Source organism: Moschus berezovskii, chromosome 5 (genome assembly GCF_049115385.1).
Source record: "Moschus berezovskii isolate FMDL1 chromosome 5, NW_MosBer_1.0, whole genome shotgun sequence".
NCBI lineage: Eukaryota > Metazoa > Chordata > Mammalia > Artiodactyla > Moschidae > Moschus > Moschus berezovskii.
This window is the reverse complement of record NC_142464.1, coordinates 106768089-106793355: the sequence shown is the minus strand read 5'-3', so window position 1 is coordinate 106793355 and position 25267 is coordinate 106768089. Positions and strand designations below refer to the sequence as shown.

The following is a 25267-nucleotide window of genomic DNA, read 5'->3' as shown; positions in this document are numbered from 1 at the left end:
GAACTCTGCAAAGCAACCTCTGGTCTCAGATATTTTATGTTGTTTTTTTTGTCCTTCCAAAGAAATCATCAGCATAATTTCTAAGAGACTGTTTGAAGGATTTTTGTACAAGGTCATACCCTGCTCCACCGAGAGAACATTAAAAGCCTACCTTCCTTTCTCTTTCAGGTTCCTCACTGAATTCCTAAGCAGTCACTGTTAAGCTGGAATAAATCTGCATTTCTACTTTCTTTTTCTCAACCACAGATGGCTGGGCTCTAGTGACAGTAAGACAGCAATTTATAAAAATGGGCTTCCAGTTATTGAGCTCTTGCCGTATACTTATCAAAGAGCCTGACGTGGATTAACTTCCTTAATTATCATGGCAGCGCTAGGAAGGAGGTACTATTATGATCGCATTCTATAGATGAGAAAATCAAGGCTTAGAGAGGTTAAGGGATTTGCATAGCATCACCCAGCAACTCCCTGGAGAAGGAAGAGGCCACCCCCTCCAGTATTCTTGATTGGAGAGTTCCATGGACAGAGCAGCCTGGTGGGCTATAGTCTATGGGGTTGCAATGAGTTGGACACCACTGAGCGACTATCCTTCACTCACCCAGCAACTCAGTGGCAGAGCCTAGATTTAAAACCAGAGTCTCAGGATCAGGGACACATTCTCAGGAATCCAGCTCAGTTCTGTGTCCCCACTGTAATGGAGACTGGAAGAAGGACCATTTTGACTATCACTTTTGGTCTTATCCGATGAGCAGCTTGTCAGTTTGTTGAAGAGATCCAAGTTCCGTGCTTAGGACTTGACGATCATGTGCAGTAGTAACCTAGCGTTTCTTAGCCATAGCGTCCTACCACAAGCCACAGAAGATTCTCCCTGCGTTTCCTTCTCAGATCTTGAACTTCCTGAACTTACCTGTCTTCCTGGATTTCTTTTATGCTCTGGTTTGTTTCACGTCTGTTTCAGGCCTGAGGAGTTGGTGTCAGAGCCTGGCAAGAGAGTGCCAGCATCACAAGGAGTCGTTTGTTTTGGGTTCTTGGAGCTGTGACTTTGGGTTAGAAAGGGTTGTTACGATGCTATTTCAAAGCTCTGGATCAGGGACTTCCCACCACAAGGATTTCATTTTCAGTTAGCCTGTGATCAGACTGCTTTATAGGTTTGTTTTTTTTTAATATGTTTGTTTTTTGCCTTAGGGACAGAAAGGCTCGTAAAATAATTGCATGTGGAGAAAAGTCTAGAAAAGATTCTTTAGAACTGGTGAATCACAAATGTTAAAAGCAATCACTTCATTGTCATCTATAAAATTAATAATGTTACCCAACATTTATTATACTTCCCAGGATGTCCTGAGGATTCATTTGATTTCAGATCTATAAAGTACAACTAGCTCTTTAGTAAAAACATATGTTTTGAGTATTTGTAAGGTCTTTTTAAAAAAATTATATATAACATCAGTCACTGCTAAGTGAGGAAACTGTTCCTTGGCCTTAATTATTTCACGTACTTAGAGAAAACACATGGTCACTTGGAACTCTTGGGTATGATCTGATTCATCAGGGCAGGTTCTGTTAAATTATCATCACCTCGGAATCCATGTGCTTCTCCAGGAGCTCTGGACAATCACTTTATTATTTTTGTGGGAAATAATGGGAGGTATCAGATAAGATATTTGGGCTGTGGTTAAGAGAGTATCTGGATGTATTAGCTATAGTAAAAGATTCAGCTGCTGTTAAAAGAAACCCAACAATAATGTGCCTTAAAAATGAAGGTTTGTTTCCTCATGTATCAGTCCCTGGCAGGTGTCCCACATCAGTGGGAGAGGAGGCTTTCATGACAAGCCATGCTCAACGTAGCTTCTTTCTTCTGATCATCGCTGGCTCAGCCCACGGGAAATGAGTGTTTGAGAGGTGTGCACTGGGCCAGGAAGTGGCACACACTCTTCCATTCGCATTCCATTAGCAGGAATTTCATCCGGTGGATAATTCCCAGTGCAGAGGAGGCTGGGCAGCTAAATGCCTAGTTCTTCTAACGCGATGGGAGAAAGGGAGAATGGATTTTCATAGACAGTTAGCTAACAGGTTTTCTAAAATTTTTATTGAAATATAGTTGATTTACAATGTTGTGTTAGTTTCATGTGTCCAGCAAAGTGATACAGATATAGATAGATATATAGTGTGTGTTTGTGTGTATTCTTTGTTAGATTCTTTCCCATTGTAGGTTATTTCAAGATATTAAATATAGTTCCCTATGCTTTACAGCTGTGGCCCTAATGACTCAGATGATAGTCTGTCTGCAATGCAGGAGACCCGGGTTCGTTACCTGGGTCAGTAAGATTCCCTGGAGAAGGGCATGGCAACCCACCCCAATATTCTTGCCTGGAGAATTCCATAGACAGAGGAGCCTGGTGGGCCACAGTCCATGAGGCCTCAAAGAGATGGACATGACTGAGCAACTAACACTTACTTATATGCTATACAATAGGTCCTTGTTGGTTATCTATTAATATTTTATATACAGTTGTGTGTATTTATTATTCCCAAACTCCTAATTTATTCCAGCCTCCACCAGCCTTTCCCCTTTGGTAACCATACGTTTGTTTTCTATGTCTGCGAGTCTCTTTCTGTTTTGTAAATAGTTTCATTTGTATCATTTTTTAAATGTTTAACTTTTTATTTTATATTATAGTTGATTAACAATGTGTCAGTTTCAGGTGTACAGCAGAGTGATTCAATTGTACATGTACATGTATCTATTCTTTTTCAAATTCTTTTCCCATTTAGGTTGATAATATTGAGCAGAATTCCCTGTGCTATACAGTAGGTCCTGGCTGGTTATCCATTTTAAATATAGCAGTGTGTACATATCCATCGCAAACTCCCAATCTCTCCCTCTCTCCCATCCTTCCCCCCGGTAACCATAAATTCATTCTCTAAGTCTGCGAGTCTGTCTCTGTTTTGTAAATAAATTCATTTGTATCATTTATTTAAATTCCACTTATACGTGATATCATATATTTGTCTTTCTCTGTCTGACTTACTTCACATAGTATGATAATCTCTGAGTCCATCTGTATTGCTGCAAATGACATTTCATTCTTTTTTTAATGCATGAGATAATATTCCATTGTGCATATATACCACATCTTCTTTATACCTCCCTCTGTTGATGGATACCTAGCTTGATGGCTAAAGCCTTGCCACAGTCAGTCCCTCTGGCCACCAAGTATCATGAATACCCTCTTTCCAACACATAGAACCCAACTGCTTCATCCCAAGGGAGACAAACAAGAGCCCATACAGTAAACATACCACCTCAAAGTCCATGGTCTCTGGGGAATGCCAGTCGTTTCCATCAGGTTTGGATATGGTTCTAATGGCGTGGCAACCTGTGAACTCAAATACAAGTTACCTCCTCTTGTACACTCATACTCACACTTGATACACAATGATGGAACAGGGGTTAGAAAACCGCAGTTGGAACTCCCATTTGAAAAAGAGGAGAAAGAAATGCACATAGCAGCCCCTGGCCCATAGCAATGCTGGCATTATGGAGCAGGTGGTGGGCAAGACCCCTGCCCTGGCAGAGGAGGAGGTTCCCTGATTAGACCCTGGCTCTCTTCTTCAGGAGGACCCTCTTGTCCATGGATCTGTGTGTCCCTTGGCCTTGTCTTTGAGGGAAGGGAGGCTCTTCCTATTCAGTTTCCCCTTTAGTCACATCTGAAGCAGGCATTAGAGACATGCCCTTGTTAGTGGCTCTACTGTTTTCTCTACACACTGACAGCCAGAGGTCTCAGTACAGTGGTCACAAGGTTTATTGGCTTGTCTGTAGTACCTTTGCAAATACAAATCCCTCTGAGACTCAGCTGGCTTCTGATGTATTAACTTCTTGGCAGTTCACAGACCAGAAGTCTCTTCGCAAATCCTTTCCAAACCCTGGGTCTTGAGCCTTATTTTTCTCCTTCCTTGCCTCCCACACTGAAATCAGTGGCAGCTCTATGAAGGCCTCTGGAAGAGTAGACTTCAGGAGAAAGGCAACGTGGATTTTCTCATCTCTAAACTCCTGATGTCTGAGATAGAGAAGCCATTGGCATTTCCCACCTGTCAGTTCAGTTCAGTTGCTCAGTCAGGTCCGACTCTTTGCGATCCCATGGACTGTAGCACACGAGGCCTCCCTGTTCATCACCAACTCCCAGAGCCTACTCAAACTCAAGTCCACTGAGTCGGTGATGTCATCCAACCATCTCATCCTCTGTCATCCGTTTCTCCTCCTGCCATCAATCTTTCCCAGCATCAGTGTCTTTTCAGTGAGTCAGCTCTTCTCATCAGGTGGCCAAAGTATTGGAGTTTCAGCTTCAACATCAGTCCTTCCAATGAACACTCAGGATTGATCTCCTTTAGGATGGACTGGTTGGATCTCCTTGCAGTCCAGGGGACTCTCAAGAGTCTTCTCCAACACCACAGTTCAAAAGCATCAATTCTTCGGCACTCAGCTTTCTTTATAGTTCAACTCTCACATCCATACATGACTACTGGAAAAACCATAGCCTTGACTAGATGGACCTTTGTTGGCAAAGTAATGTCTCTGATTTTTAATATGCTGTCTAGGTTAGTCATAACTTTCCTTCCAAGGAGCAAGTGTCTTTTAATTTTATGGCTGCAGTCACTATCAGACATATCAGATGATTGTTTTGTTTTCTTTTTCTCTTTTAAAGAATCAAGGGATTGTCTTGGCATAGACCAAATTTTAGAAGACATTTTTCTTGTGTCTGTTCTTTTTTTCTAAATAGTTTTATCTAATTATTTTATTTCTTTTGAAGTATAGTTGGTTTACAATGTTGTAGTAATTTCAGGTATACAGCACCTGAAAATGATTCAGTTATAACAAAATATTGAATATAGTTTCTTGTGCTATACAGTAGGACCTTGTAATTTATCTATTTTACATACAGTAGTATGTATGTGTTAACCCTAGTCTCCTAATTTATCCCTCCCCCATCCCCCTTTGATGACCATAAGTTTGTTTTCTATGTCTATGAGTCTCTTTATGTTTTGTAAATAAGTTCACTTGTATCTCTTTTTTTAGATTCCACATATAAGTGATATCATATGATATTTGTCTTTGCCTGGCTTACTTCACTTAGTATGGTAATCTCTGGGTACATCTGTATGGCTACAGATGGCATTATTTCATTCTTTTTATGGCTGAGTAGTATTCCATTATATCTATGTACCACATCTTTATCCATTTGTCTGTCAATGGATATTCAGGTTGTTTCCATGTCTTGGCCACTTGCCTAGCTATAATGAAAGAAGTGAGGGTAGATTTTGATGCTATTCCAACCTATAGTAATAAAACAGTAAAGACTTCATTGGTTCACATTACAAAAAATTTAGAAGCTGGTGATAGCTAGAATTTAGTGCAGTGTCTCAATGATACTATCAAGGAGTCAGTTCTCTCCATCTGCTATTCTGCCATCCTCAGTATGTTGGCTTTGGCTCTCTGTATTTGTGGTCTCATGGTTACATGATGGATGCCATAGCACTAGGTATCATGCTTTCACAATAGCATCCCAAATGGGAAAGGAGGAGAGTGGGCAGAAAAGCGACTTTCCATTATCAGGGATGCAAATCCTTCCCATTTGCATCTCATTGGCTAGGTGCAAGGGAGTCTGGAAATATATTGTCTAAGGAAAATGAGATACCTACGATGGGCTTAGACTGGTCATGACTTATACCCTTGGGCTGAGCACATTGCTGTCCTGAGTAGAACTAGATTCTGTTAGCTAAGACAAAGCAGAGAAATGACTATTGGGTTAGCAATTATATCTGTCACACATGGGGAATATTTTTAATATTATTGAAGATATAAATGGCCTCTGAGGAGGCTCTTGGCATAGAAACTCTAAGAGGATATTGTTGAATTGAAATACTGGAAGAAGAGACTTCCTTCTGGGATTATTCCGTGAATGATGTGAGGTCAGTACATTCCATCTGTTTCTGAGAAAAAGAACCATTTGGGCCACAGATACGAAAGGATCCCTATAAGTTATCTGTCAGTTGAATGAAAGTGATTGACTCTATTTTTTAATATTTTTTTATTAATATTTATTTAGACTGCACTGAGTCTTCATTGAAGCTTGTGGAATCTTCACTGTGGCATGCAGAGTCTTAGTCGCAGCTTGCAAGATCTAGCCCCCCAACCAGGTGTCAGACCTGGGCCCCCTGCATTGGGATCTTGGAATCTTACCCACAGGACCACTAGGGTAGTCCCAAAGTGATTGATTTTAGAAATCAAGAGTACATTGGGGAAAAAAACCAATCACCATTGGTTCTATGTCAGAATTATCCTATTCTTTTGGAGATGGTAATATTTCACAGATTTCCCTTTTTAACTAATATAGTGTTTCTTTCCAGTGCTCAGAGAAATTATTTTGGAAATTGACCTCATAGCCTGAATAGTATTGTTTATATCTCTATGATTAGAGGAAGTCATGTATTTTTAGGGTGACACCAGGTCACTCAAGCTATCATGCTTTCCCAGATTTAGAATATTGAAAGCAGAATTTTAACGACCAGCATATTGAGTTTGTTGTTTTTCAGATGTCTCTCTATGCTGGCTTATATCTGAGACTCTGTAAACATTTTAAGGACAAAACAAAACAAATAGTCCTTGTCATTACAATTTATAATTGTAAATGAATTACAAAATAACACAAACCCTCCACATTTGTCTATGACACATGTGAAAAATAACTCAAGATTCCCTGAGGGTTAAAAAAAAATTAAGGATGCACTTGGTCCATAGACACTGTGACAATACTGGTCATTAGCAGTGACTTGTTAATCTTTCTTGCTCCATGCCAGCTGGCCCTAAAAGCAGAATGAAAAATTGCTTTGGCAGAGAGCTTACTTCCTAATAAATTACAAAATTAAAAAAAAAAGATAACTGAAGAAGACCCCGAATATCACTTGCAGTAGCATGTAGTTAAGACACTGAAAAGACATCAAATGCTAGGCACTGCTATCAGAGCTTTAGATGTATTTTCAATCCTCATAAAAACCCAATGAAGTGGGTACCATTATTGTACCCACTTTACTGATGAAGAAACTGAGGCACAGGGGACTGAACAACTGAAGTCACACAACCACTGTAATAAGTGGCAGAGCTGGGATTACAAGCTCTGGTAATCTGGCTCCCAAGTCCATGAATTATAGCTGCATCTCTCCACTCACCTCCGTTTTATAAAATCCTTCTAATTCATAACAAGAAAATTGTTTCCAGCTCCAGAAGAGATTATTAAACTTCTGAGACATTTCACGGTCATTAGTAGTTTCTCATTAAGTAAAATTATAAACATGAGTTTGAGTGAACTCCGGGAGTTGGTGATGGACAGGGAGGCCTGGCGTGCTGTGATTCATGGGGTCGCGGAGAGTCGGACACGACTGAGCGACTGAACTGAACTGAACTGAAAAGTATAAAATCCATAAATGAAGATGATCCAGTGGGCTTTACTTTTTCCCATTCGTGGTTTGGAGGAGTTTTACCACCATTTGAAAGAGCAGAAGGCTTGTCTTCAAGGGTTATCATGGTAACAGTACACGGTATTCTTTGACCTGAGTAGCTTCATTAGATAACACTGTATGAGCCATCTGTTTGGAATTTGATGATTAAAAATATAAATATATGACCATTATCAAGACCCCCTCTTCAGATCATATTCATGTATTTGGAGGCTTGGGTGCCAAGCTAACTTGGGCTTAAGGTAATGCTTTGTTTGCTTCCATGAGACTGTAAATGTTCAAGTGACCAGATGTTCTCTTGAGCAGTAAAGCTAGAAGACTTAGGACTTCCACGGAGGTCCAGTGATTAAGACTCTGCACTGCCAATGCAGGGGGAAAGGGTTTGATTCCTGGTCTGGGAATTAAGAGGGCCTCCCAGGTGGCTCCGTGGTAAAGAATCTGCCTGCCAATTCAGGAAACTCAGGAGACATGGATTCGATCCGTAGGTGGGGAAGATCCCCTGGAGGAGGAAATGGCAACCCACTCCAGTATTCTTGCCTGGGAAAATCCCACGGACAGAGGAGCCTGGTGGGCTACAGTCCACTGGGGCGCAGAGTTGGATGTGACTGAGCGCAAACGCAGGGAACTAAGATCCTGTATCCTGCATGCCATGGCAGAGCCAAAAGATTTTTTAAAAAGCTATAAGATTTACGGAGGAGTAAAAATGGCGATGGCAGAGCCACTGCAGACCTTTGACAGAGTTCATTTTTCTCTCTGAGGAAGAAGGAGAGCTTCAGGGGATCAGGGAGCAGACTGAAGTGTTCAGCCTCTGATTCCCAGTGTTTGACGGTCCCCACTGTGCAGTCCCACTCCTACCACAGATTCCGGGAAAGACAGTGAAGACTGCTCGGACTTGTGTGCTAGTCCCTCAGTCGTGTCTGAATCTTTGCAACCCCTCTGACTGCAGCCCATCAGGGTCCTCTGTCCATGGAATTCTCCAGGCCAGAATACTGGAGTGGGTAGCCATCCCCTTCTCCTGGGATCTTCCCAACCCAGGGATTAAACCCGGGTCTCCCACATTGCAGGCAGATTCTTTACTCTCTGAGCCACCAGGGAAGCCTCAGACTTGAGGAATTGCTATTTACTGAAAAAAAAAAAAACACCCAGTAGAAATGTACAGAGGATTAGCAGTACTGGCACGTGAGGAGGGTTTGACGTCTGGATAACAGCTTTGCAAATCATTTGGATAAATGACACCATTTGGAGGAGAATCTTCCAAACCAAGTCTAAATGCCAGAGCCCTTTTGAGAAGGTTTACGCAATTCTGGTTCATTTCTTCCTTTTGTCAGAAATGTATTGGGTGACATTGTTCCAGATATAGTTTACTATTTGGGACTTGGGAGCCATTATCCTGTTTTTTTCCTGTGAGATATTATTGGAAGATTAATATCAGTGGAGTAAATATTACATTAAATAGAAACATAATTCAGAATGCAAAGATAAAGCTATCTTAGGAGTATGGCGTAGTCCTTCCTTCTTCCCCTCTTATCTTTAAAAAGGCAAAGAAAAATGTGGCCTCCTAGCTGGTAGGTACCACGTTGACACAACTCAGGGAAAGAGTGGAACTTGTCCTTACTAGGAAATGTAAGTAAACTTTGTGTGACACTTGCTTCTGTGACTGGAAGCATTGGGCCAGTTCATTTTAATGGTGTCAGGAAAGAATAGGAAAAAGAGAACCACCTCTCAGGTAATACTGAGGCAGTGAAGAGAGTTAATTGAATAGACCTATTCATTTTTTTTCTTTTAGAGGTATTTTCAGTCAATATCTGAACTTACCAAGTCAGAACAGCTTATAAAACCAAACCAGGAACTATCCTGGTTGTCCAATGGCTAAGACTCTATGCTCCCAGTGCCAGGGGCCCGGGTTCCATCCCTGGTCAGGGAACTAGCTCCCACATGCCACAGCTAAAGATCCCAAGTGCCGCAACCAAGACCTGGTGCAGCCAAATAAAGAAATATTTGTTAATAGAAATCGAATCTTCATCCCGTGGCACCTCCAGGAATCCTTTTCCAACACAGAAAGAATAGAGCACATCAGCGTTTGTTCTATTGCAGGTTCTTTTGGTCACATCGTCAGCTAGGTATGGGCTCAGGAAAGACAGGTTATTTTGGACAAAACGGGACTTAGAGTCCTGTTCTTTGGGTGTATATAACACAGTCCCTTGTGATTATAGAGTGGAGGTGACAAATAGATTCAAGGGGTTAGATCTCATAGACAGAGTGCCTGAAGAATTACTGACAGGCACTATAGGCAACAGCTACCTCCTGTTACGACAGGAGGTTTGGAACGCTGTACAGGAGGCAGTGACCAAAACCATCCCAGAGAAAAAGAAACACAAGAAGGCAAAATAGTTGTCTGAGGAGGCTTTACAGATAGCTGAAGAAAGAAGAGAAGCAACAGGCAAAGGAGAAAAGGAAAGATATATGCATCTGAATGCAGAGTTCCCAAAGAATAGCAGAGAGATAAGGAGAGATAAGAAGGCCTTCTTAAATGAACAATGAAAAGAAATAAAAGAAAAATATAGAATGGGAAAGACTAGATATCTCTTCAAGAAAACTGGAGTTATCAAGGGAACATTTCTTGCAAGAATGGGCTTGATAAAGGACAGAAACAGTAAGGACCTAACAGAAGCAGAAGACATTAAGAAGTGGCAAGAATACACAGAAGAACTAAACAAAAAAGGTCTTAATGACCTGGATAACCACAATGGTGTGATCACTCACCTAGAGCCAGACATCCTAGAGTGTGAGGCCAAGTGGGCCTTAGGAAGCATTACTATAAACAAAGCTAGTGGAGGTGACGGAATTCCTGCTGAGCTATTTCAAATCCTAAAAGATAATGCTGTTAAAGTGCTGCACTCAATATGTCAGCAAACTTGGAAAATTCAGCAGTGGCCACAAGACTGGAAAAAGTCAGTTTTCATTCCAATCCCCAAAAAGGGCAATGCCAAAGAATGTTCAAACTGCCAAACAGTTGTGCTAATTTCACATGTTAGTAAGGTGATGCTCAAAGTCCTTCAAGCTAGGCTTCACAGTATGTGAACTCAGAAATTCCAGATGTGCAAGCTGTTTTCAAAGAGGCAGAGGAGCCAGAGATCAAATTGCCAACATTCATTGCCTCATGGAGAAAGCAAGGGAAAAATGGCTACTTCCGCTTCACTCACTATGCTAAAGCCTTTGACTGTGTGGATTACAACAAACTGTGGAAAATTCTTAAAAGAGATGGGAATACCAGACCACATTACCTGCTTCCTGAGACACCTGTTAGTAGGTGTCTTGTGCTTAGTCACTCAGTCATATCTGACTCTTTGCACCCCATGGACTATCAAGCAACAATTAGAACTGGACATGGAACAACTGACTGGTTCAAAATTGGGAAAGGAGTATGACAAGGCTGTATATTGTCACCCTGCTTATTTAACTTCTATGCAGAGTACATCATGTGAAATCCTGGGCTGGATGAGTCACAAACTGGAATCAAGATTACTGGGAGAAATATTGACAATCTCAGACATGCAGGTAATACCACTCTAATGGCAGAAAGTGAAGAGGAACTAAAGAACCTCTTGGTCAAGGTGAAAGAGGCGAGAGAAAAGGCTGGCTTGAAACTCAACATTAAAAAAATTAAGATCATGGCATCTGGTCCCATCACTTCATGGCAAATAGAAGGGGAAAAAGTGGAAAAAGTGACAGATTTTCTTTTCTTGGGCTCCAAAATCACTGCAGAAAGTGACGGCAGCCATGACATTTAAAGACGCTTGCTCCTTGTAAGGAGAGCTGTGACAAACCTAGACAGTGAATTAAAAAGCAGAGGCGTCGCTTTGCTGACAAAGGTCCATGTAGTCAAGGATGTGAGGACTGGACCATAAAGGAACACTGAGCACCAAGGAAGGATTGATGCTTTCAAACTGTGATGCTGGAGAAGACTCTTGAGGGTTCCTTGGACTGCAAGGAGATCAAAGCTATCAATCCTAAAGGAAATCAATCCTGAATATTTGTTGGAAGGACTGATGCTGAGGCTGAAACTCTAGTACTTTGGCCACCTGATGCGAAGAGCCAACTCATTGGAAAAGATCCTGATGCTGGGAAAGATTGAAGGGGCCGGCAGAGGATGAGATGGTTAGATAGAATTACCAACTCAATGGACATGAGTTTGAGCAAACTCTAGGAAATAGTGGAGGCCAGAGGAGCCTGGTGTGCTACAGTCCATGGAGTCACAAAGAGTCAGACAGGACTTAATGACTCAATAACAACATAGTTGTTCAGTTGCCAGGTTCAGTTGACACAGCTGTTCTCTTACTAGGGAAAGAAAAAGCAGTAAAAGGATCAAAATATGTGAGATGGGGCATTGGTACATTAACAAAACCAGAAAGTGTTAGTCGCTCAGTTGCATTCTACTCTTTGCGATCCCATGAACTGTAGTAGCCAGGCTTCTTTGTCCCTGGAATTCTCCAGGCAAGAATACTAGAGTGGGTAGCTATTTCCTTCTCCAGGGAATCTTCCCCACCCAGCAACTGAACCCAAATCTCCAGCATTGCAGGCAGATTCTTTACCATCTGAGCCACCACAAAACCAAAGCTGGTCCTAAAAGAGCTTTTTACTTTTATCTTCTGGCCTCCATGTTAACTTAAAAGTGGGTAGGGAGGCGAAGGATCTAAGGGAGCTTCTGCTGTCTACATGCATACAACCTCACTGTTGTCCTTAAACTCATACTCGTCAATTGCCAAAGAACCTAGTGATGGTAGGATATATTGTGGCTGAAGCTGATGTTCTTCATTGTAAGAATCTTCTTTACGACGTATTACTAGGTCAGAAGACTGATTTAACTCATCACCTATTTCCTGACTCCTGTCAAAGTGGTTTTGGGGGTCTAATCCAATTGAATAAGATGGTAAAGATCTATAGTTTAAAAGACAAAACAAGATCACAGATTTCAATCTAAAACTATACATCTTTTAGAAAAAACTACCGGAGGAGATCTTTGACATTAAGCGCTAAACAGGGAGTTCTTAGGCTTGACATCGGAATGATGATCCACACAAGGAAAACTTGGTAAGTTAGAATTTATCAAAATTTAAAAAAGAATTTCTTTTAAATACATGGTCCTGGATATTTACATGCAAAAAAGATGGTTACCTTGCACCATTTACAGAAATTAAATAAAGATATAGCAAAGATCTGAATAGACAGAGGTAAAACTATAAAACATTTAGAATAAAGCTTAAGAGGAAGGTCTCATGTCACTGGATTTGACAGTAGTTTCTTGGATGGACCACCAAAACCACAGGCAACAGCAGCAACAAAATAGATAAATTGGACTTCATGAAAATTTAAAACTTCTGTACATTAAAGGTCACTATCAATAAAGTGAAAAGGCAACTCACATAATGGGAGAACATTTTGTAACTCATATATCTGATAGGGATTAATATTTAGAATATATAAAGAACTCCTACAACTCAACAATTAAAAAAAAATTTAAACATGCAGAAGACATGAATAGACATTTCTCCAAAGAAGAGATATAAACGGCCAGTAAGCAAATGAAAAGATGCTCAACATCACTAATCATTCAGTTCAGTTCAGTTTCGTCGCTCAGTCGTGTCCGACTCTTTGCGACCCCATGAATCACAGCATGCCAGGCCTCCCTGTCCATCACCAACTCCTGGAGTTCACTCAGACTCATGTCCATTGAGTCGGTGATGCCATCCAGCCATCTCACTCTCTGTTGTCCCCTTCTCCTCCTGCCCCCAATCTTTCCCAACATCAGAGTCTTTTCCAGTGAGTCAACTCTTCGCATGAGGTGGCCAAAGTATTGCAGTTTCAGCTTTAGCATCAGTCCCTCCAATGAACACCCAGGATTGATCTCCTTTAGAATGGACTGGTTGGATCTCCTTGCAGTCCAAGGGACTCTCAATAGTCTTCTCCAGCACCACAGTTCAAAAGCATCAATTCTTCGGCTATCAGCTTTCTTCACAGTCCAACTCTCACATCCATACATGACCAATGGAAAAACCATAGCCTTGACTAGATGGACCTTTGTTGGCAAAGTAATGTCTCTGCTTTTTAATATACTATCTAGGTTGGTCATAACTTTCCTTCCAAAGAGTAAGCGTCTTTTAATTTCATGGCTGCAGGGAATGCAAATTAAACCCATAATTAGATATCACTTCATACCCATTAAGATGCCTACTATCAAGAAACCAGAAAATAGCCAGAGTTGGTGAGGATATGGAGAAGTTGGAATTCTTGTATATCACTGGTGTGGATGTAAAATGGCGTGACTGTCACAAGGGGTCCTCAAAAAATTAAACATAGAATTACTATGTGACCAATTTTATCCCTAAGTTCAGTTCAGTCGCTCAGTCGTGTCCGACTCTCCGCAACCCCATGAATCACAGCACGCCAGGCCTCCCTGTCCATCACCCACTCCCCCAAAGAATTGAAAACAAGGACATGAATTTGTTTATATGTAATATATATTTTATAGCAGCATTATTCAAAGTAGCCAAAAGGTGGAAACAACCCAAGTGTCCATGGATAGATGAATGGGCAAACAAAATATGGTGTCTATATACACATCCAATGGTGTGTTATTCAGCTTTAAAAAGAAGCACTGATACACACCACATCAGGGATGAACATTAAGGACTTTATACTCAATGAAGTAAGCCAGACACAAAAGGATGAATATTGCATGATTCCATTCACGTGAGGTAGCTAGACTAGTAAAAATTATAGAAATAGAAAGTACAACGGTGGGTACCAGGGGCTGGGGCAGGAGGGAAGAGGGTTATTGTTTAAAAAGTATAGAGTTCCAGTTTGGGAAGATAAAAAAAATTCTGGAGATGAATAGTGGTGATGGTTACCTACCAATACGAAGATATTTAATGCCATTGAATTGTACACTTACAATGATTAAAATGGTTAAAAAAAAAATTAGCGTTATGTATATTTTACTGTACATACATAAAAAAAAACTTAAATTCTTTAATAAGAGACTTTGTTTAAGAGAATGGAGATGCTACAGGCTTGAAGATTTCCAAATGATATATCCTCCCAAAAAAGATTAGTATATAGAATATATGAAGACCTCTCAAACTGTTTTTTTTTTTTATTCTCAACTGTTAAAAAAAGAAATCCAAATTGAAAATGGGCAAAAAGAATAGACATTTCACTGAAGAGGGCATACAGATGGCAAACAAACACAGGGAAAAATATTCAACATCACTAGCACCACAGAAATGCAAATTAAAACTACAATGAAATATCAAATATATAACTATCAGAATAGCTGACATAAAAACTAGTGACAGCACCAGCTAACACCAATTATTTAATGATAACACCAGATAGTGATATCACCTGTACTGATAATGATATGAAGACCTTGGATCAATCATACATTGCTGGTAAGAATATAAGATGGTACAGCTGCTCTGGAAACGGTTTGACCAAGTCCTTAAAAACTAAACATGTAAGACTTCCCTGGTAATACAGTGAATAAGAATCCACCTGCCAATGCAGGTGACATAGGTTCTATCCCTGGTACAGGAAGATCCCATATGCTGCAAAGCAACTAAGCCCATGCACCACAGCTACCGAGCTTGTGCTCTGGAGCCTGTGTTCTGCAACTGCTGAAGCCCATGGGCCTAGATCCTGTGCTCTGAAACAAGAGAAGCCACCGCACCACAACTAGAGAGTAGCCCTCATTCGCTAAAACCAGAGAAAAGCCTGAGCATAGCAACAAAAACCCAGCACAACCAAAAATAAAATTAAAATAAATAGATTATTTTTACGGAGAAGGCAATGGCAAGCCACTCCAGTACTATTGCCTAGAAAATCCCATGGATGGAGGAGCCTGGTAGGCTGCAGTCCGTGGGGTCGCTAAGGGTCAGACATGACTGAGCGACTTCACTTTCCCTTTTCACTTTCCACTTTCACACATTGGAGAAGGAAATGGCAACCCACTCCAGTGTTCTTGCCTGGAGAATCCCAGGGACGGGGGAGCCTGGTGGGCTTCCGTCTATGGGGTCACAAAGAGTCGGACACGACTGAAGTGACTTAGCAGCAGCAGCAGCATATTATTTTTAAGAAATAACTAAATGCTTATTAGCTTTGCACAGTGGCAGTTTTGTAGGCAATGAGGTTTATCCAAGTTGTGATTATTGCTAATTGAAAACTTTTCCCAATACCCCACCACGATGACTTGAAATATAGTCTGCAATGGCAATTTTTGACAGTCTCATGGAGACCGAATTTTTTTTTTTTAAAGGCTAGACATGTATTATCAAATGACCCAGCAATTGCAATCGTGGGTGTTTATTCCAGAGAAATAAAAACTTATCTTCGCACAAACACCTGTAAACTAATGTTCATAGCTTCTTGATTTGCAGTGGCCAAAAACTTGAAATAAACCAGGTATCTTGTAGGGGTGAATAAACACACTTGGTCCATCCATACCATGGAATACTACCCAATAGTAAAAGGTACCAAACTATTGATCAACACAAACCTTAGATGGTCTCCAGGGAAATATGCTGAGTTAAAAAAAAAAAGTCAGTCCTAAAGATCACTCTACATGATCCCATTTGTATAATATTCTTAAAATGATAAAATTATAGAATTGGAGAACAGATTAATGAGTGCCAGAGATCATTAAGAAGGATGGAGAGAAGTGGGTGTGGTTATAAAAGGGTGGCACTAGGGATCTTTGAGGTGACGGAAACTGTCTGTCCTGCGCCTTGACTGTAGTGGTTGTCATATGAATCTACACATGTAAAATTGCATAAACTAAATACACAGAGTGGAAAAGCTGGCTTAAAACTCAGTATTCAAAAAACGAAGATCATGGCATCTGGTCCTATCACTTCATGGCAAATAGATTGGGAAAAAGTGGAAACGGTGACAGACTTTATTTTTTGGGGTTCCAAAATCACTGCAGACGGTGCCTGAGCCATGAAATTAAAAGACGCTTGCTCCTTGGAAGAAAAGCTGTGACAAACCTTGGCAGTGTGTTAAAAACAGAGACATCACTTTGCGAACAAAGGTCTGTCTGGTCAAAGCTATGGTTTTTCCAGTAGTTATGTATGGATGTGAGAGTTGAACCAGAAAGAAGGCTGAGTGCCAAAGAACTGATGCTTTCGAACTGTGGTCCTGGAGAAGACTTGAGCATCCCTTGGACAGAAAAGAGATCAAACTAGTCGATCCTAAAGGAAATCAACCCTGAATATTCATTGGAAGGACTGATGCTATAGCTGAAGCTCCAATACTTTGACCACTTGATGTGAAGAGCCAACTCACTGGAAAAGACCCTGATGCTGGGAAGGAATAAAGGCAGGGGGAGAATGGGATGACAAAAGATGAGATGATTGGATGGCATCACCGACTCAATGGCCAAGAGTTTGAGCAAACTCTGGGAGATGGTGAAGGACAGGGAAGCCTGGCATGCTGCAGTCCATGGGGTCACAAACAGTCAGACACAACTGAGTGACCTAACAACAGCAAAACACACATACACAGAAAGGAGAGCGTGTAAAGCTCAAGCAATCTGAATAAAGTGAAAGCATTGTATCAGTGTCACTATCTTGGTGTTGATATTGTACTGTGGTTATACAGGACGGGATAAAGAGTGAAGGATATACAGGATCACTCTATTCTTTCTTACAACTGCTCATGAACTTGGAATTTTCTCCATTAGAAGCTAATAAAACATCCATAAACTTATTCTTATCACCCTCCAAGGCATCTCTTTGGTTAAGAAAGGGAAATTTTCATTTCTCATTAGACAAAGGATACAGTCTGGTTTTTTCCTAATTTGAACATAAGGTTTTCCTGTGAGAATTAAGCTAGTAAAAATAGAACAGTTCAGGAGAGTAGCCATTAGCCACCTTAACTGCTTCCAAAACAAAATAAGAAAAAAAAAACACATACTTAAAGATAACCAAAGAGTAAACACTTAGAAAGGTGGACCTTCAATATATATGTAAGGAAAAGGTATTAATTAACTTTTGGAGAGTCATCTGAAGAAAGAAACTATTACTAACAGGAAGGGTGTATTGTTCTAGAAAAGCATGAGCCCACAGCAGAAAGCATTAACCTGTCCTCAGCCCTGCCCTGGAGGGAGACTACTTTGTCCTTATAGGAGTATTGGCCTGCTTGGCAGTTAGTTGACAGAGATGCCACTTACAGAACATGCATTATGTATGAGGTACTTTACCTGCCTTGTCATTAATCCTCCGAACAACCCTACAAAATAGTTATCTCCATAATGAAACTAAGGCTTAAGAGATTAAATAATTTAGGACTTCCCTGATGGTCCAGTGGTTAAAACTTCATTTTCCAATGCAGTGGGCATGAGTTCGAACCCTGGTTGAGAAAACTAAGGTCTTGCGTGCCTTGGAGTGTGACCAAAATTTAAAAAAGAGACAGAAAAACTTGCCAGCAATCACACAGCTACAGAATGGCAGAACTGGGCTTCAGTCCCCGGCCTGGCCATACCATTTCCTGTCCACCATACTGCCTCTCTAGAAAGGCAGTGAGCACACAGCTATTGTGCTTGATGCTGTAGTCCTAGAATCATCTTGTTAACTCACCTCACTCTTCTTTCTAACTTGCAAGTTTTGATTTCTCATATAGATGTTCCTAAAAGGGCATCCAGTGCAAGTATTTGTCCTTTTGGCAGTTGTGTTTCTCACTGTACGTGAATCAGTTGACATTGTGATTTTGTCACCAGTCCATCTTAAAAATGATTAATAGGCATGAGTTCTTCTATGGCTGATAATTCTGGGTATACTGGAGAATTCTTTTACTGTAAAAATTTAAGATACTGAACTTGGGTTAACTTCCAAGGTATCCCACCGCCCTGTGGGGCCTCAGAATTCAGTCTTCAAGATGGAGAAATGGTGTTACTGATTTAAGTAACTGTCCCAGGCTTTCAGCATCTGTTATTGGCAAAGCTAAGGTTGAGAACTAGGTCTCCTACCCGTTAATCTGGTATAACCATTTCAGTTCTACTTATCCTGACGGAGCACCCTATTTCAGGGGCAGATCCAGAAAAATTGGTTTACATGCTCAATTAACATCCTTATTTTCTGTACTCCTTCTGCATTTTGGGTACTGGTGGAATTACTTTTGTTAGCATTATTTGTAGCTTTATTATGAGACCACAATATTCTGTACATAAATTAATGAATGGATACTGAAAAACTGTATTGTGAATGCTTAAAATGTTCATCATTTTTCATATCATATTAACTGGATAGCTATGCACCACTGGCTCATAGAACAGCTTTTATCTATTACACAGATTACTACCTATAAACAGTTGTATTCATTAGAGTATTTCCACCACCCGTTATAATACCTGTCACAAGTAGGCTGTCAATAGTTTTGAACTGGTTTGGATTGGATTTGATTGAATTAAATTGATTGAAAGTGGCTCTAATGTGTTTCAACTTCTAGATTCTATAATTTATTTAACGCCGCTACTCAGATAGATGTTTAGACAACAGCATGATTGTTCACTGACACATTATTTAGGTCTATTTGTCTGTGCGTTAGTGTGAAAGACGTACCTAATCAGGTAGGTCAGTTCTGAGAACTAAGATCTTCCTGAGTCCTCGCAGGTTAGCAGCCTAGAAGGGAAGTCTGTGTTCTCTCTGTTTTCAACACTGGGAAGAGCCAGGGAATCTCAGCACATGAAAGCAGGTATCATGGAGGTATCAGAAATGTGGCAGTGCTGGTTCAAACCCAGTAAATAACTTTTTGTGGTTAATTATAAAACCCGAAATATTAATAATGAGCAGTGATATTTCCTTGTGAAAGTGTTAGTTGCTCAGTCGTGTCCAACCCTTTGCGACCCCGTGGACTGTAGCCAGCCAGGCTCCTCTGTCCTTTGGAATTCCCAGGCCAGCATACTAGAGTGGGTAGCCATTACCTTCCCCAGGGGATCTTCCCAACCCAGGGATCGAACCTTGGTCTCATTGCAGGCAGATTCCTTACTGTCTGAGCCATCCACTCTTACTACTGGGCCATGAGACTTTTAGTTCTCATCATGTCTTCTCTACAGTGTTGCTAAAGCAGGCAAGATGATGGTTGGTAAAATTTCCATTACCCTCTACTAGTTCAAATCAAACAATAGACCTTCTTTCAGAGCTTTTAGCTCCCTGTGAACATATCCTTCCTTGCCAAACAAAAATAATAGCCACTGTTAGAGGTGCATTTAATCACATTATCCTGTTTGTCAGGTCACCTGTGGAGGTCACTTAGGACATTTTAGTTTCTTGGAACAAGCTTTCTTTTTTGTCTTAAGGATTGTTGGCATCCAGTGTCTCAAATCAATTTTGTCTGATAGCTTTGGGCAAAGAAGGCAACTGATAATTAGTTACTTCTTTCTGTTCTGTACCAATAACTTTTCACATATATCTGAAGCTTCTGGTTTTTATTTCATTTTTATGGAGAATTTTTTGTTCACATATTTTTCCTTTAAAATACAATTTCCGAAAGCCTGACATCTGTATTCTTTTTCATTGTGTTGGTTGAAGCAAATTTAAAGTTATCCACAACACATTGTTTTCTAGAGTATTCATCTCCAGAGTCTTCTGAGATGGTTGCTCAATAACAGGTCATGACGAAAGTCCGGATTTGCAAAGCATTTGTCATTTCTTTCTGTGCTGCTAATTTGTTCAGTAACCATTTGTTTCTCACACTCTTGTCTGCCAAGTTGTAGACATATGTACATGCCAAGTCCATAGATCTATAAATCCATAAATGTTAATAATAGTATTAGGACTTACTGGTTGTCCCATGGTTGAGACTCTGCACTTCTGATGCAGGGGGCATGGGTTTGATCCCTGATCGGGGAACTAAGATCCCACATATCATGCAGCCAATAAATAAATAAAAAGATGATAAGTGTAGATAGTTTCAAAATGTCATATTACTAGAAAACTATGTTAGGGACTTCCCTGGTCATCCAGTGGCTAAGACCCCCTGCTCTCCGTGCAGAGGGCAGGGTTCAATCCCTGCTCAGGGAACTCGATCCCACCTTCTGCAGCTAGGTGTTTGCATAACTCAACTAAAGATCCCACATGCTGCAAGGAAGATCAAAGAACATACATGCCACAACTAAGACCCAGCACAGCCAAATAAATACATAAACATTTTTTAAAAGAAAACTATGTTAAATAACATTAATAGCACTAAAAGTAGGTTGTATGCCTTTGGTGTCCAGATTTTCTCCTGAAAGTCCTAACCCAAACTCTTTGGTCCTTTCTTAAATACCCTGATGCTTGTATAAGGATGTACATCTTTAGGAGGAATTTTCCATCAATTCTCAACTAAAATTCTGGAATATTTAAGGTCATGATAGAAAACAGTCTAACATGTTACTTGCCCAAGGGGTTTCCCACCTGTGTAGTGATATTCATCTAAATCTTTGTTTCATAAAATATGCTTTTGTTTTTTTATTCATTAAAGTAAGCTTCCTTTCTGTCTTGAAAGGGTGAGACCAAGTTTTACCTTAGTTGTTAACACCCGTTCATTTTATTTCAGGGGCACAGGCGTCAGGCATGGATGGGAAGAAATGCAGTGTGTGGATGTTTTTACCTCTAGTGTTTACCTTGTTTACGTCTGCTGGATTGTGGATAGTGTGAGTATTCTCTTATTTAAGGACTCAGGTGTAATGTAGATAAAAAAGTAAAGTCTTGACAGTACAGCCCCCTTTTTTGTGTCTGCAGGCTCCACACCCTCAGAGTCAGCCAACTCCTAATCAAAAATATTCAGGAAAAAAAATTTCCAGAAAGTTCCAAAAAGCAAAACTTGAATTTGCTGCTCACTGGCAACTACTTATATAGCATTTTACTTTATCTTTACAACTATTGTAATAAGTGTCACCAATAACTTAGAAATGAAAGTATTCAGGAGGATGTGCAGAGAGTACAGTTGACCCTTGACCAACAGTAGTTTGAACTGTGAGGGTCCACTTATACATGGAATTTTTTTTCAATAAATAACTACAGTACTATGTGGTCCACAGTTGGTTGAGTCCGAGGATGTGGAGCTGACTATAGGACGTGAGAATCCACAGATTCTGGTATCCACTGCTTATCCTGGAACCAGTCCCCCGCAAACACAGGTGGACAACTGTATATGTCATAGTCTCATGAATGTATTTGTAAATACTTTAAAATAATGTTTGCTAACTCAACCTTGCCAAAGTTCCCATTTCCCTTTCCTTATTCTATCACCCAGAGTAAATAATAAATATGAGTAATAAATTATGCAAAGCAGATATTGAATACTGGTGAAATGGACTCATTATTTGCAAGATTTGCTAATTTGACGCTAACATGCTACAGATTCGGGCTTCCCAGGTGATGCAGTGGTAAAAAATCTGCCTGCCAATGCAGAAGACTCAAGAAATGAGGGTTCAGTCCCTGGGTCGAGGAGATTCCCTAGAGAAGGAAATGGCAACCCTCTCCAGTATTCTTGCCTGGAAAATTTCATGGACAGAGGAGCCTGGCGGACTACAGTCCATGGAGTCACAAAGAGTTGGACTCAACCGAGCACACATACATACGTATATTCAAACATTTGCTTGTTTAACAGTCATTGAGTATAAGGATGTCCTTATATTCAATGACTGTTAAACAAGCAAATATGATTTTATGTGGTTAGTCCAGTAATACTGGGAAACATAATTCTTTTTTTTAAAATTTCTTTGTTTTATAAAGTTTATTGTTTTTTCTTCATAGATACTTCATAGCTGTGGAAGATGACAAAATTTTCCCATTAAATTCAGCTGAAAGGTAAAGTTTATCTCTGGGTAATTCTTTGTTCATCAGTAGATTTAGCAAACCTTTGCCACTGGTAAAGTTAAACTATGCAAAAGTAACTGTATGTTAACCTGAGCTTCTGGATTTTTTCTGTCATCCAGGAAACCTGGTGTGAAGCATGCACCATATATAAGGTAACTTGATAATTCTCATCTGATCTGCTGTATCTTAGGCAACGTTAGCAGGTTGTATTAGTTCTGACTATTAGGACAAAGTAGCCTTGACTGGGTGGCTTACAAACATCAGAAATTTATTTCTCACATCTCTGCAGGCTGGAAGTCCAAGATCAGGGTGCCAGCATGGTCAGGTTCTGATGAGAACCCTCTTCCGGGTTTCAGACTGCTGTCTTCTCATTGTGTCCACACATGGCAGAAAGAGGACTAGAGAGCTCTCTGGGGCCCTTTTATAAGGGCACTAATGCCATTCACTGGGGCTCTACTTTCATCACTTAATCACCTCCCAAAGGCCCCACCTCCTAATACCATCACGTGGGATGTTAGGATTTCAACATATGAATTTTGAGGGGACATAGACATTCAGTCCATTGCAAACAGTCATAGATTTTACTATAGAAATACTAAAACACTTCATATTTTTCAAGTATTGCAGGTGATGAACCTCCTGCAAGCTGTGTGTTTAGTCAAGTTATGAACATGGCAGCATTCCTAGGTAAGAAGAACATGAAGAATGCTTTACATGCTTTGGGATATTTTTTATTTTAAATTCTCCAAAAACTCATATCAAAAGTATGGTGGGCTTAGTTGATAATTTAGTGTCATATCAAGTCAGTATGCTAAAGTGGGCTTTTTTTGTTTTGAGGGTCATTTTTTTCATAAATCCCTTTACATTCACCTGCTTACCTTCCATTTTCTTTTTCCTTTACCGTCTTCAATCATTACAGCGAATTCTTGACTTTCTTTTGCTGCATGAAATAATGTATTTCATGTGCCATAAAACCCTGCATGAGACTATAATATTGTGCAATATGTTTTCTTTAAAAAGAATGCTTTATATATTCTTTCACTGGCAAGCATGAAAAATGCATAGGGTCTGAGATAAATATTGATGTGTATAGACATCATCTTTCAGTCTAAAGGTTGGCATTATCATTAGGGTCATGCCCTCCCCTATACACATATCAAGCTGGCAAATGGGAACACAGGTTTATAACAAGCAGAAGGAAACCTTTTGTACTCATGTCCGGCCCGAATTCCCTTTTCCTTCAGGGACTGAAGCTCTCATTTAATATCCTGTCCTCTTTGTTCTGTGAGTGCTTCTCTTCGGGGGCTGTGGGAACCAGCCATACTCTCTGTCGTCCTCCAGATCAGCGTCATTGCTGTTCAGTCGCTCAGTTGTGTCCGACTCTGCGACCCCATGGACTGCAGCACACCAGTCTTCCCTGTCCTTCACCATCTCCCAGAGTTTGCTCAAACTCATGTCCATCGAGTCGGTGATGCCATCCAACCATCTCATCCTCTATCACTCCCTTCTCCTGCCCCCCATCTTTCCCAGCATCAGGGTCTTTTCCAACGAGTTGGCTCTTTGCATCAGGTGGCCAAAGTATTGGAGCTTCAGCTTCAGCATCAGTCCTTCCAATGAATATTCAGGGTTGATTTCCTTTAGGATTGACTGGTTTGATCTCCTTGCAGTCCAAGGGACTCTCAAGAGTCTTCTCCAGAACCACAGTTCAAATTGCGGAGCTCATCTCCTCCAGGCCAAGGACTCCTCTGTGTCTTTCAACAGGCTGGGACTTCCCTGGTGGTCCAGTGGTTAAGACTCCATGCTTTCCATGCAGAGGGCACGGGTTTGATCCTGGGTCTGAATTAAGATCCCACATGCCATGCAGTGCACCCAAAAAAAAGAAAAAGAGGTCAACCAATTATCACCATTGGCATTTTGTTGGGTCCAGTTGGTGACAGCTAAATCCTTCAACAGCAGTTTCCTGGACATGGTCCTTTTGGATACTGAGACTTTCACTCCAAGTGAGAGCTAATGATGATGTTATTATTGAGGGAGTATTTGACCTTTGTAGCACCTGTCCCCCAAAGAGGTGCCCTGTTATTTCATCTATTTATAACTCTCCTCCCCCCAAAATTTCTACTGACTCTTACACGTTCCTTTTAAATTTTTGCTGTAGGAAAGGGAAGACCTATAAAATTCCCTGGAAAATCAAGGGAGATGGTTGGTGCAGCCTGCACCACAGGCAGAATCGTAGTTGGTTCAGAAGGCAGAGAAACATGGAGAATGTTCCCTTGAGACCCCAGGGGAAAGGCTAGCCAGTCTGGCTTTGTTCTCACTGCCTTCAGTCTCCATGTTAGTCCTTCAATTGTGTCCAGTGCTTTGAGACCCCGTGGATTGTAGCCAGCCAGGCTCCTCTGTCCATGCAATTTTCCAGGCAAGAATACTGGAGTGGGTTGCCATTCCCTTCTCCAAGGGATCTTTGCGACCCAAGGATCGAACCCACGTCTCCTGCATAGGAACTCAGTACTCACTCTTTTTTCCTACTCTTTATACCACTCTTCTGAAAAGATGTAATAAATATACTCATATTAAGGCATAAATGACCTCTAAGGAGATATTTGCATCTAATAGAACACAAAGTCCCAAGAGTGACTCTGGACTTGCAGGGTCAGAGACCTTTCCCAGTCTGTCAACAATCACACCACGTAGGCAGGTTGGTACCAACTCATACCATCGTCCCCATGGAGCACAGCAATAACAGTAATTAATGGCAGTCCCTTAATATTCCAGGCACAAAGCTAAGTGCTTTGCAAACATTACCTCTTTTAATCATAATACACTGGAGACTTCCCTTACGAGGAAATGTCACAGGATGTCTGTCCTCCATGGGGCTTTAAAGAAACCAGTGAACATGTTAGAAG

The 25267-nt window shown here is 40.7% G+C and overlaps 1 protein-coding gene and 1 non-coding gene across 4 annotated transcripts in view; both read left to right on the top strand.

The window, feature by feature from the left end:
• TMEM150C (transmembrane protein 150C) overlaps positions 1–25267 on the top strand; it is a 109433-nt gene that overhangs the window by 70642 nt on the left and 13524 nt on the right. For all 3 annotated transcript variants that reach the window (XM_055434129.2, XM_055434130.2, XM_055434128.2), the window contains exons 2-5: positions 21103–21199; positions 22305–22358; positions 22487–22519; positions 22987–23054. In XM_055434129.2, coding sequence (XP_055290104.1) covers positions 21120–21199; positions 22305–22358; positions 22487–22519; positions 22987–23054 — 235 coding nt within the window. In that variant the 5' untranslated portion in view covers positions 21103–21119. The remainder of the gene's footprint in view (positions 1–21102; positions 21200–22304; positions 22359–22486; positions 22520–22986; positions 23055–25267) is intronic.
• Positions 15663–15802, top strand: LOC129562239 (U4 spliceosomal RNA). The gene has a single exon (XR_008687156.1). It is a non-coding gene; the product is annotated as a U4 spliceosomal RNA (small nuclear RNA).